General features: G+C 40.5%; 1 protein-coding gene across 2 annotated transcripts in view; it reads right to left on the reverse strand.

Moving 5' to 3' along the window:
• HLF (HLF transcription factor, PAR bZIP family member) overlaps positions 1-20,596 on the reverse strand; it is a 33,175-nt gene that overhangs the window by 12,108 nt on the left and 471 nt on the right. For both annotated transcript variants that reach the window (XM_069952131.1, XM_069952130.1), the window contains exon 2: positions 18,389-18,727. In XM_069952131.1, the coding sequence (XP_069808232.1) occupies positions 18,389-18,727 (339 nt within the window). The remainder of the gene's footprint in view (positions 1-18,388; positions 18,728-20,596) is intronic.

The raw sequence follows: 20,596 nt of genomic DNA on the forward strand, positions 1-20,596 counted from the left end.
GTCCTAAGATACCCAGTATACTTAAGATCCTATTTTAAGGAATCAGATTTTACCGTTTATGCTTAGTGATGGCCGTTTTACTGCTTCCACAAAGCTGATGGTGAGATAGCAGGATTTAGCCGAGAAAGTAGAGACGACTGGTGTCAATTATTGTACCTAGATCGCTTGCTGAGACATTGGTAAAATAAACACGTTGTTTTGTCTTAGCCGAACATACCGGCACCTGTCAAGCCTATGAAACTAGAGACACGTGCATAGAGAATAAGTAAGCTTCTGTATTACCAGATGCAGTAGGTAGGCCTCCGCTAGGTAAGTCTATACTCTCTGACATATGAAAATAGCATCTGGTGCAGCGTCATCCAATGGTTGTCTTTATCCACAATGTTTGTTAATTCAACTATTGATTTAATAAAGAACAGGACATCAAGCATCCAAAGAATATCTGTCATCTACATTATTTTCTCGGTAGGACCTACAGTAAGTTCCATTTTGAACACTTCCAATCTAGAGATCTTCTGTTCTTCTCCTACTTTCTGCCATAAGTCCTTCCTTCTCCTTGATTCTTCATTAAACAGGAAACACGACAAGAGAGCTATCTGACCAATACCTTTGCCATACACCTAGTACTTCACCAGAACTGCCATTAATCTCTATAGCATATGACCTCTTGTTTTCTGTCCCTATCTCTTTCTCTTTCCCCCCTTGCACCATGACAAAGGCTACTTTTATGATTTTATATTAAGTGGGAAAACAAACAAATTGAGAATGGAGGCCAGCCAAGTCATAGACACACTTCAACCTTCTGTCTCTACAACTGAGGTAGGATGTCACGTAGCAAACAAAGCAATGTAGAGTTAATATATGTGCTAAGATGTAGGTCAGAGTATGCTCCATTTACTTCAATAAATTCCAGAAAATGCCACTCAGGCGCTGTTTAGGAAGTCTGATCCGTTAAGCTGAGAAATTTGGGCTAAGTCTGTTCAAAAACAGCTTGTTATGAAACACAGTTTTACCAGCAGAGGAAAAGGGGAGCTAGGTAAGAAAGCACAAAATCACGGAACCGACTTGTATAGCATTCATTATAACTATGGAGAAATAGCCAGATGTAATGTACAATAAATGTACGATACAATCAAATAGAAAAGTTAATTATTTAGATCTTATTTCAATTATAAATTGATTATAAAACTGTTAGAATGTGAGACTTTGCGGAAATCAGTTGAGATGTCTCGGATCACACATTGTTAAGAATACCCAGAGTGGCTATATTTTCTAATGACAACACTGGATTTGTTAGCTTATAAGTCTACAATACTCCTAGTTACTTAGGACTCTCTGAATAATAAATCAACCCCAAATGGAAATAAAGGATTATACACAGTCACCCAAATGTATGACCATTAATTGATGACAATGATAGCTTGAGTCCATCAGAGCAAGAGTCTCTATTTATTAGCAGCTCTCCATTATTAATGACATAGGGGAGAAATTCAACGATACAACTTTCAAGTATAAGTAAATCATGTCTTTTGCCTTAAGTAACATGCCTAGAATTTATAGACATTTTCATTTTAATATTACATAATAAATACCACCAAGTATTTCATGGAATATAGTTGTGAAATTCTGAAAGGGCATTCTGTATTATTGGTAACAGCTGATTGTCCCTTTAAATGGACAGTCTGCACTCTGAGAGACTGTTCGGTAATACTTCTGTCTTTTCTGACTTCACATGTCTATGTGCATATGTTTATCCTCTTGATTGAACACTGAAGGTTGTCATGCCCAGTGGCACTGCCATGTTGGGTTGCTGTATCGTTGAGCAGGAATAGGAGTCTTTTAGTAGACCCTGGAAGAGCCCATTGCTGGCAGAAGGATGAATGAGGTGATCAGCACCACAATGAGTGGGTAAAGCACTGAAGATGTGATGAAAGGCTGGGGCTTGGTACCATTCAGGGAGTATGTAATAATCCTTCTGGGCTCTTAATGAAAGCTTCTAATGGCCTGTCAGAGAAAATTAGGCCTTAGGTCTTTAATATCAGGGCACATGTCCTTCGGCTGGAGAGGCAGAAAGACTAGAAGCTGGAGTCTGCACAGTCCATGGTGGACTGGACACCAAGAGACATGGCTCAGGCCTAGGAGAAGCTGTACAAGATGATCACTTGTGCATTAAAGGGCAAGTCTCTGAAGAAGACATTGTTGCAAGCAAGACTCGGTCATTGTGAACCAGATAGTGAACCATACTAGACAGGCAGAGGAATCAAATCTTACATTCAGAGTTCCCTAAAAGTGATCTCAGGGGATCCATTAGCTTAACATTGGAAACAGCAGACAGGGGAACCCATCTTGAGTCTCCAGCTCTGTGATACAGAAAATTCATCTCAATCCTTCAATCCTCCAGCAACCAAAAGCGATATGGCACCACAAAAAGGGGGACATGGAGATATATTCAACAAAGAGAGAGACCATGTACTGCATAGATATACATCCATGGGGGGGGGGGGGGGGCTTTACAAGTAGGCACAAAGGTGCACTCTTGGATGCCGTTCTCCTTATTAGAAGGGTACCGGTACTTGAACAGCAATGTTGAACATCATCTCTCAGGGCCCTATCACATGGATTATGTTATAAAAATTGACCTATGTAATAGGGCCAGTGAACAGCTGATTCGTCAGTTGTATAAAAGAAATCAAGTAGATGATGTGCAGCCGATGCGTATTGACAGCAAAGGGACAAAAAATGGTTTAGCTTTTGTTCATGCAGCTGTCTCTGTATGATTTACCACTAGCTTGGCCATGTAGTAGGGCCCTAATGCTATATAACTCTAAAGATTCCCATACACCTAAGATTTTAGTTGGCCATAACGGCCTCTCACAGAGGGTCCAGCCATCAATCTAAAGTGTATGGGGATGTCCCAAACAAACACACATGATGTTGTTGATGGTGATAGGGGTCAGGCGGTGATTTTTCATTACGAGAGCTCTCACGCTGAAACTTACCCCTCCCCATAGAGAATACAGGAACACTAAGCTGCGCTGATTGTTTCTGTTTATGAGGAGGACTGGTGGCGGGCGGGAGAGATAACTGAGGCCGAACATTTGGACATCCATTATTAAAGATGTATGGTGACTAGAAATGAGCGAACCAGGTTCAGGTTTGAGTCCATCCGAACCCGAACGATCGGCATTTGATTAGCGGGGGCTGCTGTACTTGGATAACGTTGTCTGGAAAACATGGATACAGCCAATGACTATATCCATGCTTTCCACATAGCCTTATGGCTTTATCCAACTTCAGCAGCCACCGCTAATCAAATGCCAAAAGTTCGGATTCGGATGGGCTCAAGCATGCTCGAGGTTCGCTCATCTCTAATGGTGACCTTTTATACAGATGAGAACTGACCTGGGTTGCCAGAACACTTCTCATCATAAAGAGATGGCAAATTGACTTTAGTATACAAAACATTTAAATCTAAATAAACATTTTTTTTATTCATTCGCCATCACTTTATCACGGCACATTCTTTCTTATTATTCTTCAGAAACCTTCGCATCAACACTGCCGGCTTTTTCGACGAAAGAACAGCAACAAGACAGCAAAAGTGGTGAAACTCCCGTTGACATTAAGATGAATCATGAAATCTGAATAGATTTATATTGCCACTAGTAAATAACACTACAGACCTCTTATTTTTTAGGATGATGTTATAAATTATTGTCATAGAGAACCTTATAACAGTCCACAGCAAAACCAGCTATTATTCCACTAGTCAAAACTCTCCAGTTTCCATGGAGACAATGAGAGTAAAAAAAAATTCCCAGACAAATGTTCGGCTTCTTTTGTAAAATTAGTAGCTGATAAACTTGACAATCTCTTCTTAACTGCTTGTTTGCCAACATTGTTAGATATGCTCACGTATTAAATATACAAGTCGAGTCTAGCATGTATGATTTAGGATTTAGCTACAAATGTTACTGTCTTAGAACTTCTTGTATATCTTCTCAACAGTATCGGTTTTCTGTATTGACCATGGTAGGTTTATTCCCATGCCCCAGCGTATAACTTATGATTCCTATTCTTCTAGTATTATGTATGTGCAGCATTATCTGGTCAACTTTAAAGGGGTACTCCATCGGGGGGCACTTTTTTGCTGGGACCGCGGAGGAGGTGGCTGAGGGAAAAGACGTCCACTCACCTCCACCAGTTCCAGCGGTGGGTCCCGCATCGCGGCGCTCCGGTCCTCGGTTCCCAGGCCGCTTCCTGGTGTCTGACGCGGGCCCGAGATGTGACATCTCAGGTCCGCTCAGCCAGTCAGTGAAGGAAGCGGGATCCGTTTTAAGTCCACTGAGATCCCGCCTCTGTCACTGACTGGCTGAGCGGACCTGAGACGTATCGTCTCGGGCCCGGGTCAGACACCAGGAAGCGGCCGGGAACCGGGGACCGGAGCGCCGCGATGCAGGGCCTGCCGCAAAAAAGTGCCCCCCCCCCCTGCTGGAGTACCCCTTTAATAGAAAGGTATCGGAGAAGGAGTGGAGAAAAGACACAGAAGATCCTTACATTTAAAGGAATGCCACCTATATTTACATGTAAAAATCTGGTTTCAGAACTGCTGTCATATGCACATTAAAGGCTTTTTGGTTAGGAGAAACTATGCATACATAAAATGCAGTCCTGGGCCAGAGAGGAGTCACATTTGGTTCCCTTTACACTGGCCGATGTGCGACCACAACCAAGCTCCGATCAGCGAGATCTGCACTCAATTGCACGACCTTTGCATACCATGGATAATTGAGCGGCTGGGCACTAATAAAGGCCTTGTGTATCAGTTAGTCGCTGGCCCTTTTTTTCACAGGCCCACTATTGGGTAAATGAGTGTTCCACGCAAATGGTGACTCTGCTCTGGCCATGTGCTGCATGCATCCGTGTGCAGGGTCCTAACCTACAGTACTTTTTGGTAAAGGATGGACGACTGAAAATGGTCATTATTTTGCATATGCACTTGTGTGAATAAGGCCATGCTCAGATTGACACACTTTGAATACACTAGAGTTTAAAGAGGTTATCCACCTAAGAACTAAAAAATTAAATGCTAGCTGGTCTTACTCCCCCTGAGTATTTTAAGCCGTCTCCTGTCTTTCTAGCTGCTGCCATTCCTAAAGAATTTTTTTTTCTAAAAAGCCGACCAGGAAACTACATTTCCCATCATGCATCTCCTTGATTGGCCTGTTTGCGTACTCGCCCCCTTAGCTTTCTTTACTGCCCAATTCTGTCATTACTATTGCACAGTAAACGGGACTTTTTTTCACAGATTTTGAATCACATCACCCCAGTATGTATTTCATACTGGCTGATGATGTAGCTGCATAATGGGCATCTGTTACAAGGGGGTGGGGGTGTAGTGTAGGTTTAGATCTCCACTTGCTTACTTAGAAAGAAAACATTTTAGTTCTATCCAGACTTACAATATACAGAGCTGTGACACAAAGACATGTATGCATGCCTGCATTCACTGACAGCAAGCAGAGTTAGAACTATAACTTTTCATACTTCAGAAACCTAGACTCAGGGACACATGTAAGTATATGGAAGCAGCAGAGGTGCATGGAGATGATGCAGATAATGACTCCTGGGGGTCAGGTTACCAAGTCAATAGAGGAGATCACATGTCCTCAGACCACAAAGGGAGGGGGTAAGAGGGAGCTGAGCCTGGTCAGAGTGCACCCAGAGTAGAGGATTTTAGACATCCAGAGCGGATAAGAATGAGAAAAGAAAAGGCAAAGGGTAAAAGATAGGTTATATATGTATATTAGACATAGGATGGTGTTGGGAAAAAGGATTGTTTAGAATAATGTTTTTGTTTCCCGGATAACCCCTTTAAGCTAATTCTAAGGGTCCTATTCCACGGGCCGAGGAGGGCCCGATGAACGATGTAAACGAGCGGAGATCTGCTAGATCGCCGCTCGTTTACTGGGCCTATTCCACGGCCCGATGATCGTTGAGCGAGGGCTGCAGGGACATTGTTACCGATATCCTTGCAGCCCTTGCAGCATCATACGTTACCTGGCTGCAGGGCTTGTTCTCCGCTCCGTCTCCTCCCTGGGTCCCCTGCGCTCTATCTTCTGAATGGCCGTTCAGCTGACAGGCCACACTCAGCCAATCACAGGCCGCGGCAGTCCCGGCCTGTGATTGGCTGAGCGCTCCGTCAGCTGACCGGCCATTCAGAAGTTAGAGCGCGCGGGACCCGGGGATGAAAACAGCGCGGAGAAGAAGCCCTGCAGCCAGGTAATGTATAATGCTGCTGCTTCTTCTCAAATCGTCGGTCGCCCGCCGCGCACCGCTATTCAACCGTAGTGATGCGCGGTGGGGGAACGATGATTTTAGGTCTTGCCCTAAATGAACGATCAGCCAATGACACAATCATCGGCTGATCGTTCTCTCTATTTCACCGAACGATAATCGGCCGAATCGGATTATCGTTACTGTGGAATAGGGCCCTAAGTCTCAGAAGGATTCTGCACAGCTAACTGAAAAAAAAAAACAATCTTCAATACGCTATCTTTGCATTTCATAACCCATACAATTATTTACCAATTAGCCTTCCCTCCCAATCTATTCAAAGAGAAAAGTCCTGTAATCACACTGGGTACACACTGCATGATGAATGTCTCACAACATGTGCAACCTTGAAGCTTCAATCTGTACCTAGAGTTTTCTTCACATATGGACTTTTCCCAGCAGTGTGTGTGTGTGTGTGTGTGTATATATATATATATATATATATATATATATATATATATATATATATATGCTTTAGTTATTAAGTAGTTGGCAACATGACCAAAACCCCTGACAAGGAAATGAATGTTGCTATAAAACAATCTGATAAATACATTCCAACCATCACTTGCATTTTTTTTATTAGTGCAACATGGTACAATTTCAGATTTTTTAAAAGTGGAATGTTTTCTTGCTCGTAGGAAGGGGAAGTGAATGTTTTATTTAATGTATTTTAAAGTTCACTGCATTGTAAAGTGAAGCTTCATTTTGGGACCACCAGTTTTGTAAATCATCTATTAAAGCCCCAGTCAACTCTACAGAAAACCATAAACCTTAGAGGAATGGCTCACTTTATACATTGTTGAGTATTAAGCCAATGACAGCCAATGACAGTTTCACTGCTGGGACTCCTAAGAGTTAGCTGCAAACTGTGGAGGAACCCGAAAGAAAGTGTTTAAAGGGGTTATCCAGCGCTACAAAAACATGGCCACTTTCCCCCCTACTGTTGTCTCCAGTTCAGGTGCAGTTTGCAATTAAGCTCCATTAACTTCAATGGAACTGAGTTTCAAAACCCCACCCAATCTGGAGACAACAGTAGGGGGAAAGTGGCCATGTTTTTGTAGCGCTGGATAACCCGTTTAATATACGTGCAGTCCCTCCACAGGGAAAATGGAGTATTGCATTGTGCCTATTCAAATGAATAATGCAGTCTACTCTAGAGAGAGAGAAGCTCTTATATCTGCTTTCATTTAGCTTACCGATGTATGTCCTGAAAAATGAATTTCCTCTATTATTCATGAACATGTGAGGGCCATAGTGGGTAAGTATACTTTCAGGTCCTGCCCATTGTGTTTGCACACATGCCATTGCTCTACTTTATAATAATAACAATAATTATTATTTTTAGTATTATTATTATTATTATTTAACATTGGTCTATTCACAAATTCAACTCATTCGCCACTGATATCATAACCAGTTGTTTCTCAGTCTGGACTTTGCTGCTTTATATCCAACCAGACGCGGAATTCATTACAGACAGATTCAGAGGAGGCTTTTCACTTAGCAGTAGATATTTTTATAAGCATGGAGCCATTTAAGGAGAGAGGCAGCTGAAGAGTCTGGGATTGTGTTGTGTGCAGAATCAGACACATTTTCTGCAACAATTAGTCTGAGATGAAGAATCTTCGTGCTTGGAGCCAACCTGGACTGTAATGTGTTATTGTACATGAATGATCTCCACTGAGCCCGATGAAGTTTTTGTAGTTTTCTATCTTAGTCTGACCAAGGTAAATAGGATTTCTTTTCTTGCTTTATTCACTAATCTCCAATCAACTTGAGTACAGGATCAAATGTGAATTCTCAGTCCAAGTCTAGTTGCTTCTTATGGTCTGCTCTGGATTTGGTCTTTGTCTGGATTTTACTTTATACTAAAGGCCCTATTACACGGAGAGATTATCGTCCGTATTTGGCCAATTATCGGCCAATAATCGTTTTGTGCAATAAAAGCCAACGATCAGCTGACATGCAAGATGTTGGCTGATCGTTGTCTTTGAATGTCTTTCAACATGTTAAAAGACAAATGACCACAATAGCAATGATCTGCTGTCAGCGCCCCGTGCAATAGGAGCGGCGGCAGCAGACCACTGCTATCTTCTATGGGCTGCCTGGATGATCTAATGATACAGTAGAGGGTAGAGATGAGTGTGACTCAAGCCTCTGGCTGCATCCATGTTTTCCAGGACTCCCTAAGGCTGCATCTGACTTAATCAGCCACTAGTATTCAAATGTCGAGCGATCTCCATTTCTAGTATATAGCACATTGGAGCCAAACCCCTTTCTACTAAGCTTTGCCAATTCTGTAAAAGCCATACAAATTGTCTAGTGAGTGTCTAAAACACTTAATATATGGGGTGTTATTCAGTCATATTCACTTGTTAGAACTCTTTTAGCTCATACTGGACCCCCCTTTAAGAACAAAGCTAACTCAATGTTCTACTGTTTAAGCAATTACTTTCTAAAGGTTTATAATGTATTCTTCGAGTAATACAAGCTGATTTTAGGCTCAGAGGCTTTTTAAAGCTCGCCATTCCTCGGTTAAAGTACTTACTTCCGATCACATGGATTAGGTGTTTATAGCTGGCAGTGGCACAGGATTATTAAATGAATAAACAATTGACTGTAACCATTACTACAACTGTACACGATGTACTGTACTAGGTGTCTACTGTAGTCCTCCCATGATTCATTGCTGACAGTGAAAGTGAGTGGAGGTTGGAGCTTTCTTCCGAGCACAAGTCACTCCACGTGCTAAGAGATCACTACGTTCACTCCCTCACCTCAGGCACAAAATGTACCAGCCTACCGCCATCCAGCTCCTACCCAGATGTAGACTTGGCGCAGTGCCGGGGCACACATTGACTGTACACACTGTACAGGAAGTAACCGCGCTTTTTCGCTACTCCTCGTGAATAAGCTAATTACTAGTGTACTTATGAGCAGAGGCCTCTTATCTGTAATAAACAAACACTATTCTTGCCAATAAAAAGGACACTGAGTAATATGTATGTTTAGATATCAGCAGTCCACAGTGTACTGTAATAATTACTGCTTGATAATAAATCTACCAACAAGTGATACACATCGAGGTCCTTATTTGACTTTTACATACTAGCTATTAATTCTTTGTAAACTTTTTTTATGTAAATAAAGCTAACGCAAGTATATATATAGAAAAAAAAAAAACAGTGGTAAACTTTCTGGTAAATTTTAAGGTTCCGTTTCTCACACCTGCAAATAGTGAATAAAAACATTCCTGTTACTTCCAAAGGTTTAACAAAGCATACAGACCTAAGGGTGGGTTCACAGATGGAAGACTTTGTTCCAGAAATGTTTGCGACTGTCTGAGAACTTGAAGAAATCCATGCCCTTGCTGCAAAATCGACCCTATTCAGATGAATGGAACTTATTTGTAATTGCAGAGATCTTGGTAACAAATTTCACTCTGATTGAATCCACACTAAGGGATGTAATGAGTAAATCAGGCGGAATTCCATGGCAGAACTTTCCACCACGGAATCCCTCCTGTCTCAGTGTGACACTGCTTCTCTATGGGAGAGCGCACTCTTCTACGCTCTCTACACAAAGAAGTGACATGTCAAAGAAGTGAGCGACAGCAGCAGAGGAGCGCGCGCTCTCCCATAGACAAGCTATGGCACACTGAGACAGGAGGGATTCCAGGGCAGAAAGTTCCACCACAGAATTCCGCCTGATTTACTCAGAGTGAACATACCCTAATACTTTTCCTATAGATTTACAGTTGTGTTTCTACATACAGATATACTTTATCTATATTTTTGGTGTCTGTGCAAAGATAAAACTCAAAATATTACTGCAATATTGTACCCACACCATAATTTAATACCACAATCTTACAACTGTACACATAATACTGGGGTTCTACGTTGCTTCCTGTCCTTGGAACCTAGTAATCTGGAGAACAGGACAATTACCCAGTTTGCGACCCCCTAAAATTTGCTATGTAGGGACCCCACTTTCTTTGCTATAAAATAAGCTATGGGTGAATTTATTAAAAACATGATGAAAAAGGACTACACTAAGTTCCACTGTGTACTACTATATTTCAGTACATTAACAACCCTATAAAAAATCCATAGAAACATAGAAGATTATCGGCAGAAAAAGATCACTGGGTCCATCCAGGTTGTCCTTCTTATTACTTTAGGATAGATATATGTTTATCCCAGGCAGGTTTAAATTCTGTTACTGCAGATTTACTAACCACATCTGCTGGAAGATTGTTCCTAGCCTGTATTACTCTTTCAGTACAGTAATATTTTTTCACGTTGCTTCTGATCTTTTCCCCAACTATCTCAATGGCTGTTAAAGCTTAATATATATTACATTCTATGTTATCTAGGGTTAGATTATATACCTTAAAATAACTGCAGTGTTTACCATATGTGTCCAATGTCCTTGGTGGAAGTTAAAGGGGTAGTGCGGCACTAAGAAATTATTCACAAAATAACACACATTACAAAGTTATACAACTTTGTAATGTATGTTATGTATGTGAATGGCCCCCTTCCCCGTGTTCCCCGCCCCCCGCCCGTGGACCCGGAAGTGTGGTGCATTATACATACCTGATTCGTGTCGACCCCCATCCGCATTTCTTCTGACAGTGATGTAATCTTCGGGAGGCCGGCCCACCCGCTCCTGCCATCCCTCATGCCGGCCCCCTTTGCCGCGTCATAACTGTGCTCATTATACATAACTGTGGTCCACGTCATCAGCTGCTCAGCCGCGATTGGCTGAGCACAGTTATGACGCGGCAGAGGGGGGCCTCCCGAAGATTACATCACTGTCAGAAGAAATGCGGACGGGGGTCGACACGAATCAGGTATGTATAATGCACTACACTTCCGGGTCCACAGACGGGGGGCGGGGAACACGGGGAAGGGGGCCATTCACATACATAACATACATTACAAAGTTGTATAACTTTCTAATATGTGTTATTTTGTGAATAATTTCTTAGCACCGCACTACCCCTTTAAAACAAACTGTGTGCAAAGAGGGGCGAATTATTTCATGTTATTCTATCATTCTATAAAACGTCAGATGTCATGGCGAAGGTTTATTGATTTCAGTATTAGGTACTTGTGGGTTTTTCAAAACAATGGATATTAAACTAGAATAATAAATCACATGGAGTGTTTTGTCACATGAAAAGTACATCATTACCAATAAGGTCCGTAAACATTTAGGATGTGAAGTACTTCCCCCAATTTCATTATAGGGCACAATATGGGTGAGAGCAAGTATATGGGTAAGTGCAAGAAATGAGTTTCTGTGCTTTGCAGATAGGTGGTTGGTGTGCACAGACATACAGGTTTGTGTGGCTATAATAAGAAAGGAGTTATTGTTCTTCTAAGCATTCGTCCACAAGCCTGTTTGCTCCAGGATAATTTCACTTCTCTTCAACTAAAGACTAATTGAACTGAATGTTCTGTGAAGGCCTTGTGATCAGGGTCAGACGTTTGTGACGCAACACTGTAGCCCCAAGGGATAGGATTATTCCTTTAAATAAGTCTCGGTTGCTGATCCACCATAACAATAAAACCACTGTTTTGTTTTACAAAACTGATACGATGGGATACAACAACAAAACAGACCCCAGACTTCTGTACTATATATCATACTGTCATTAAATTCACCATATGTCAGTATGGCTGAAATATTTTCAACTTTCCTGTGACTTAAAACCTAAAAGGATTATCAAAATTCCCAACACAACTCAGAGTGGATAGTATCAATAGGGGGGGGGAGTGATGTTTTTTTTATTGAGGACCTATCATTTGTGTTGGCCATCAATAAAAGATTGGTGGCCTCTGACCTTTTGAATGTCCAATGATCAGCAGACTGAGGGGGAGTAGTACCAGGCAATAACACTGCCAAATGAAGAGCACAATGCAAGCGACGCACTGCTGGAGTAATGTCACCCATTCAGTCAGCTGATCAATGCTGGAGTAGGACTTCCACTGATTCGATATTGATTTTAAAATCCACTAAAACTTATCATTATTCTTCTATGGCCTCCTACATAATCAATATTTGGAACCAGGCAGCAAGTTTTCTATTCACCTGCCACCCCCATAGGTGGTAGAAGCTGTTCTCAACTGCATTTTTATGTGTTTTATGTAGTATTAAAATACTGTGAGTGAGTGGGATGTAGGTCCATCTATCACTGTGGTTCCCCCCCAATATCACAGTCGACCATTGACCACAAGCAATCTACTTTGCTGAAGGTAAGATCCTTGAAATCAATGCTCTGGGACCAATTCAGATTGCCCCTGTAACAGCAATCTGTAGAGCATATAAACTGGGTTTACGCTTCGCAGTGTTTGTTTTAGAAATTTCTGCGACCCATTCATCTGAATTTTTAGAAATCTATAGTTACAAAAATCTAAGCCCTGCCTCAGAAACAACCACTTTTGGGTTGAGTTTAGGAATAAAGGGGGACATTTTTCAATGGTGTAAAGTAAACCTGGCTCAGTTGCCCCTAGCAACCAATCAGATTCCACTTTTCATTTTCCAAAGAGTCTGTGAGGAATGAAAAGTGGAATCTGATTGGTTGCTAGGGGCAACTGAGCCAGTTTAACTTTACACCATGTTTGATAAATCTCCCCCAAAGTGTCCATTTTGTTGTCTGGTTTATGGGTCACATGTGATTGAATCATTTGCCTATTGTAGCAGAATTCTAATTGACTTCCCTCTATGCAGCAAATACAGTAACTACTACAAACGTTTAGCCGCTTCTGTTCTACAGCTGAGCTGGACTGAACGTTTTAGGAGCCGGCACAGGGTAGAGCCATGTGTACCGTGCATATACTAATCCGTACTCACATGAGATGAAATGTGAGCAGACGTACTGAAGAACCATGCGCTCACACATGTCTCAATTACAGGCTGGGAAAGTAAACACGGGAGAGGCGTGTAAAGTGCGTGTGCACACCTGTTAATTATCCAGCCGTACAAATAAGGCTTAAAAAGCGAAGGTGTTTTCACTTAATTTTTTTTCTTTGCTGCTAATCTGTCCACAGTATGTACAATTAATTGCTTTGCTCTGTTAGACACCAGAGTATATTTTAAGATAGGTTTATGTATAATCCAGCCATTCTTAGCTATGCATAGAGCTATACTTAGTGGTGATTAGTGAGTGTAGTGTCTTGGCTCACAACTCAGTTAAGCCTTGTATTGTAAAAGACTGATGGTCTTGTTCTGAACAACACATATATGAATACAATGTCTGCCTATCTATCTATCTCCTATCTATCTATCTATCTATCTATCTATCTATCTATCTATCTATCTGAAGTAGATTCAATGGCACTCCCAAATAGATGCAAAAATCAGTGTTTATTCCAGTGTCCAAAAATAAGTTGTCACAGCACAGCAATAGGCAACGTTTCTGTGGCCTCACGCCACCATTTTCAAGCCATTATCTATCTATCTATCTATCTAAAAATTAAAAATAATGAGATACACTTCCAAATGGAAAGAAGGAAAGTCGGAGCACGTCTTTAAACGCAGTATCTTAGTTTTTATTCAGCAAACAGGCAGTATAGATGAATGTGAAGACTGAACAGGCCTGTTCAGTCTTCACATTCATCTATACTGCCTGTTTGCTGAATAAAGACTAAGATACTGCGTTTAAAGACGTGCTCCGACTTTCCTTCTTTCCATTTGGAAGTGTATCCTACTACTGGTCTTCAGTGTCGTTGAGCACCTTGAGCAGTCTGGATCCTAAGTGGCAGCGCAAGGGTGTACAAGTTGCAAGCGGAGAGTAAGCAGTGCGGGGGTCTCCTTTTGGATTGCTATTAAAAATGATGAAGCAGCACTACCGGATTGCTCTGACCAAGAGCTCTTTGTATAAATTCAAAAAGGTCCACAGCACTCCGAAGTAGGTGAAAAAAATCTTTATACTTATATTCCATCATAATTGAACGCAGTTTAAACAGGTGAGTAACAGGTGCAGCAAAACACGAGATGCGACTTTTCGATAGCCTCACGCCAGCTTGAGAAAGATGGCGTGAGGCTATCGAAACGTCGCACCCCGTGTTTTGCCGCACCTGTTACTCACCACCTGTTTATACTGTGTTTAATTTTGATGGAATAAAAGTATCAAGATTTTTTTCACCTACTTCTAAATGCTGTGGACCTATCTGAATATCTATCTATCTTATCTTATCTCTAGGTGTTAGAAAATTTTCCAGCTAGATATGTGACATACAATAAAGCCCCTATTACACGGGGCAATTCAGAGGAGCAAACGAGCGCCGACCTGTCAGGCCATTGCTAGATCATCCGGGCAGCCCATAGAAGATAACGGTGGTCCGCCGCTCCTATTACGTAGAGAGACAGCAGCATATCACTGCTATCGGGATCGTTCACGTTTCAACATGTTGAAAGACAACGATCAGCCGACATTGTGCGTGTCGGCTGATCATTGTCTCCTATTACCCTAAGCGATTATTGGCCGTAGAGGTCGATATCGAACAAATACAGCCGATAATTGCTTTGTGTAATAGGGTCTTAAGTCTTTATGATAAACAGGGCTGGTCATTGTTGGGTAAAGACCATTTTTATGTGTTGAGGGTATTCCCATTTACTCACTCTTCACTATATTTTGGTTCATCCAGGGCAAAGAACCATTTCAATGTGGGGGGCAAGGCAGAGTAGCTTGTTGATGCCCCCCTCAGCATTGTCTCCAGTGGAGCACATACATAACCAGTCTCCCCTAGCATCCTCAAAGATTAATACAAATCTAATGGTCACCCTTTAAGGCAAGTCTACAGCTTGAAAGGTATCCATACAGTATTTACATTCAGTATCAATGTAGTTCCACCTGGTCACTTTGTTATAAGAAATGCCATTACTGGTTGTCATAAAGAGTTTGTTAGATTTTTTAGAGTCCACTAAAATGTCTACTTTAGAACAAGATGTTCCTGAAAACTACCATATTACAGTTTCCGAGTACTACTGGATTTCTGGTGATAGGATGTTGATCCAGGGATTTATTCTAACCTCCATATTTGGAGTCGGGAAGGAATTTTTTTCCCCTTAATATGAGACAATTTGCATCTGTCTCAAAAAAGTTTTTTGCCTTCCTCTGGATCAACACAGTCAAGTTATAGGCTGAACCTGTATCATCACATTAGAGGATAATTCATGGATTTATAGTTCCAGGTATTCATTTTATCCCGAGCAGAAATGTATTTCTTTCGAGGATTCACTGGGATGCTTCTCCCAAGAGAACACAAATAAGCAGCATAGATTGTTAAGTTTATATTAACTCTAATATATTTACACCGACCTTGAAACCTTGGAGAGTTTCAACAAAAATTAAGTTACTGTGTGAGCCGTTGGTTCCCATAGAAGCTACAGAAATACAATTTATCACAAGGACGAATCACTTTGAAATTCATTCTTACGTCTGAATAACAATAAAGTCAGCATACATATACATATTTCTAAATGGCGCAATATATACCTAGAACACATAACATAAGAAAAGAACACAGTCTATAGAGGTCACATTATGCACATGAGTTCACCATTCAATATCAGTGGATGTAAGCAAGATTTGTGTTACCATGTAGCAAAACCAGCTCTATCTATTTTACGTATTTCAGATCATCAGTATTCATGAACGTTTCTGTATTGTACTAATAGAAGTACTAGCTGTATAAGCACTGGTAGTTATTGTACTAATGGCTATTCTATCTATAGTATGTGGAGAATAAATTTTGCACCCAACATATTTGTTGTCTATGTCACTTACTATACATCATCTGACTCATATATTGCATAACAACGTGTTAGTAAAAAAGTGCATGCTAATATTATGAGTGGTAATCTGCAGCTAACAACAAGCCTTTGGGATAGCTAATGACTGCCCAGAATAGCTCAGTTTAGTCTTTATTCTGTTTCATCCATGAATTGTAAAGTGCATCACTTGTGGGTGAATGCTTTGATCCAGCATGCAGAAAAAGGATTCTTGACATTGCCGATGATCATACGTGTCAGTCAAGCCTGAAGATTTTTACAGGACCAGTCTTCCCATACTTATCAGCTGCTGTATGTCCTGTAGGAAATTGTGTTTTCTTTCCAGTCAGACACAGTGCTCTCTGCTGACTTCTCTGTCCAAGACAAAAACTGTCCAGAGCAGGAGAGGTTTTGGACAGTTCCTGTCTCAGACAGAGATGTCAGTAGAGAGCACTGTGTCTGACTGGAAAGAAAACACTATTTCCTGCAGGACATACAGCAGTTGATAAGTATGCGAAGACTTGAGATTTTTAAATAGAAGTAAATTACAAATCTATATAACTTTCTGAAACCAGCTGATTTGAAAAAAAAAAAGAGTACCCAGAGAACATTGCTGGTCATTTTATTCCTAAGGAAAAACACCTGCTGCTAGAGGTGTCTGGTGGTGGCTTACTTCTCTCTTCCCATTTAGGACACATGCACGCTTGGCCGAACCAACTGTATATGTGTATGAAGAGAATCAGGAATATTATCTGTTGGCTAAAAGCTATCTAATGTATATGACTTACATGAGAGTGATTAACCCATCTAATGACTGTATATTTAGGACTTGACGTTAAGAGTTATATTAAGCAAGATTATTTGACTTCAATATCAATTTTGGTAAATTTTGGTGTATATTCGGGGAAGGAGCTAGATCGAATAGCAAAAAAAGATAAAGGCTGAAAAAGTGATATGGCTGCAAAACATGTTATATGGGATATGGATTATATATATATATATATATATATATATATATATATATATATCTTCTGTTATAAGCAAACAATAGCCATTTTCAGCTTTCCTCACAATTAAAGGGATTATCCAGCGCTACAAAAACATAGCCACTTTTCCCACTACTGTTGTCTCCAGTTGAGGTGCGGTTTGCAATTAAGCTCCATTTACTTCAATGGAACTGAGTTTCAAAACCCCACCCAAACTGGAGAAAACAGTAGGGGGAAAGTGGCCATGATTTTGTAGCGCTGGATAACCCCAGAAAAGTCAATCGATATGATCTGACAAGAAACTTATATGCATAGGGCAAGCACTTCTTTAAACTTCCATTCCCTTCACAGGTTGTTAAAGAGGAAATCCACTTGAGGGCAGTTTCACACAGAGCATTTTTCAGAAAAAAAACAACAACAACAGTATAGCGGTTTATGAGCCAAAACCAAAAAAATTCCACAACCTCCTCTTTGTAGCAAAAAGGCGAAATAGTTAAGTGATGCTTGAGCTGCTTTCATGCATACAGCTTTTTCGTCATGTCTTTATAAGGACACAGTGCTGCAACAAAGCCTGCTGCAGAAGAGTGTGGGGGCACAATCCATGGTTACAGGCAGCCTTGAGAAGGATGCAGCTCTTAAAATGTGGTCCTCGAGAGAGGAAAAATGATTACTTGTGAATAACAGTCGCTAAAAATGGACATATGCACGTAAAAGAGTGTGCAATACTTACAGGGGAGAAGGGTTTTAAGAACCTGCTGATTTGTATGTAGAAGACAAGGGATTTATAGAACGTAAAATTAGATGTGTTTTAGCGGTGGCTACAACATACTCTCCTCAGGACCTTTACTGTCCTGTGCCACATTTCCAGTAGTGTTAAAGGGGTTTGAATACTCAATAAAGTTTATTCATTATGAAAACCAGTAATGGTCCAGCATCACAGACTTTGCCGTTGTGATATATTACACATCTGAGACTATTATACTAGGTTTCCCCTCAAGTATCAACATATTCTGCTTTTCTTTCTTATATTACTTTTAAGTATTACCTGCTCTTCATATGGTTGAGGGTGTTGTATGTGACGGTAACAGAGTTATGGTAAAGCTTTATAAATGGGTATAACATATAGACCCTTCCGCTCCTTTCTCTGTTCTTCTTGAGAAATTGGAATGTACTATACCACATATATAGTTCACAAATGGTGATATAATGGACCATGGTGGCTAAACAGTTAATGGGTCTACGGTGGTGGAAAGTGATTTAAGAGAAATAACACTTACCAAGTCTTACTGGACTGTGCATACAATTCTGGGGCACCAAGCCAGGTAAGACGGATGTGGATGCCCGACTGCTGAGATCAATGACAGAAGGTGATGTCACTGGAGCTGGTTGGAGACTACTGGGTTGATGAGAGCTCAGGTCATGCGAGGACTGACTTGGTGGAATACCGTTTTCTGAGAGAAACTCTTCCAGATCCATGTATTCCAGCTGGAAGGTATCTCCATCATATGGCAAGGTCTTATCCCAGAGCGTTGGCCCCAAGAAAGCCGACTGTGGGATGGTAGAACCTGTGGTGTCATCTTCAAGTTTCTTTTCTTTGTCTTTTTCTTTACAAAAGGCTAAGTGGGTAAAGATGAAATTAACATTGGATTAAGAAGTGTAGCATAGTACCCAAGGCAAGATGTCAAATCAATGGAAAAGTTGATATTTTCTCTGTCATTATGTATGGCATCTAAACCAACATGATGAAACACTAAAACACATAGAGCAACTGTGAAACCACCAAGAAACATTACAATTTAGAATTTTACAAGGTACAGCTTTTTATTTCTCCGTTTTAGAGGAATGACTTTAGCTAAAGAGTCCTAACTTGGTGGTCACATCGCACATCAGTAAGATAAACAATACTTATTGTAGCAAACATATTCCCGGGGACACAATGTACCCCAAATAGGTAAATGATGAAAGATTTTTTAGGGTTGTTACGCCTACAGTACATTACTGTCCAGATTTGTTGTCTAGTTAGTAGTAATTTCATTACATGATCTTTTAAGTGAAAATCATGTGTTTGCATGCTACATCCCATATAATTAACTAAAGTTATAGAGTCTCGCTGATCACGTAGGTCTGGTCCACAAGCCCTGGAACAGATAGGTAGAAGATGTGTGACCAGTAATTACCAATTTACTGCATTCATACCATGAACAATTATTCACAGAAACTTTTAAGGTACGTTCACACCAGGTTAATAGGCTGCAGATTTCTACAATCCGCAGATTTAGCAAATCTGCCACAAATTCATCTGAATGATGCAGTGCCGCAGTGAATTTAGTTGCCATTTTTTGAAGTGGGCAATCTGCAGCATTTCCATCCCACATGGATGTACTTTTTATGGAGTAAGTTACAATAACATAAAGACTAATAAAAAGAATACACAGTCCAAACATAGGTTTCCTAATTTAAAAGCTGACTAACATGGCCCTATTACACCAACAGAATATCTGACAGATTTTTTTAAGCCAAAGCCAAGAATGGATTTGAAAAGAGGAGAAATCTCAGTCTTTCCTTTATTACCTGTTCTCTGTTTATAGTCCATTCCTGGCTTTGGCTAAAAAAAAAAATCTGTCAGATAAACTGTTGGTGTAATAGGGCCCTAACAGATATGATATGAGAATATGAGAATATATTGTATAGTTCACACTAAATCACACAGATATACCAAAGCTGATATATAAAACAACTCAACCAGTTATCTGCTGTTTTACAATACTCTCCAGATTTGTTGTCTAGTTAGTAGTAATTTCATTACATGATCTTTTAAGTGAAAATCATGTGTTTGCATGCTACATCCCATATAATTAACTAAAGTTATAGAGTCTCGCTGATCACGTAGGTCTGGTCCACAAGCCCTGGAACAGATAGGTAGAAGATGTGTGACCAGTAATTACCAATTTACTGCATTCATACCATGAACAATTATTCACAGAAACTTTTAAGGTACGTTCACACCAGGTTAATAGGCTGCAGATTTCTACAATCCGCAGATTTAGCAAATCTGCCACAAATTCATCTGAATGATGCAGTGCCGCAGTGAATTTAGTTGCCATTTTTTGAAGTGGGCAATCTGCAGCATTTCCATCCCACATGGATGTACTTTTTATGGAGTAAGTTACAATAACATAAAGACTAATAAAAAGAATACACAGTCCAAACATAGGTTTCCTAATTTAAAAGCTGACTAACATGGCCCTATTACACCAACAGAATATCTGACAGATTTTTTTAAGCCAAAGCCAAGAATGGATTTGAAAAGAGGAGAAATCTCAGTCTTTCCTTTATTACCTGTTCTCTGTTTATAGTCCATTCCTGGCTTTGGCTAAAAAAAAAAATCTGTCAGATAAACTGTTGGTGTAATAGGGCCCTAACAGATATGATATGAGAATATGAGAATATATTGTATAGTTCACACTAAATCACACAGATATACC

Source organism: Dendropsophus ebraccatus, chromosome 14, assembly GCF_027789765.1.
Source record: "Dendropsophus ebraccatus isolate aDenEbr1 chromosome 14, aDenEbr1.pat, whole genome shotgun sequence".
Taxonomy (NCBI): Eukaryota; Metazoa; Chordata; class Amphibia; order Anura; family Hylidae; genus Dendropsophus; species Dendropsophus ebraccatus.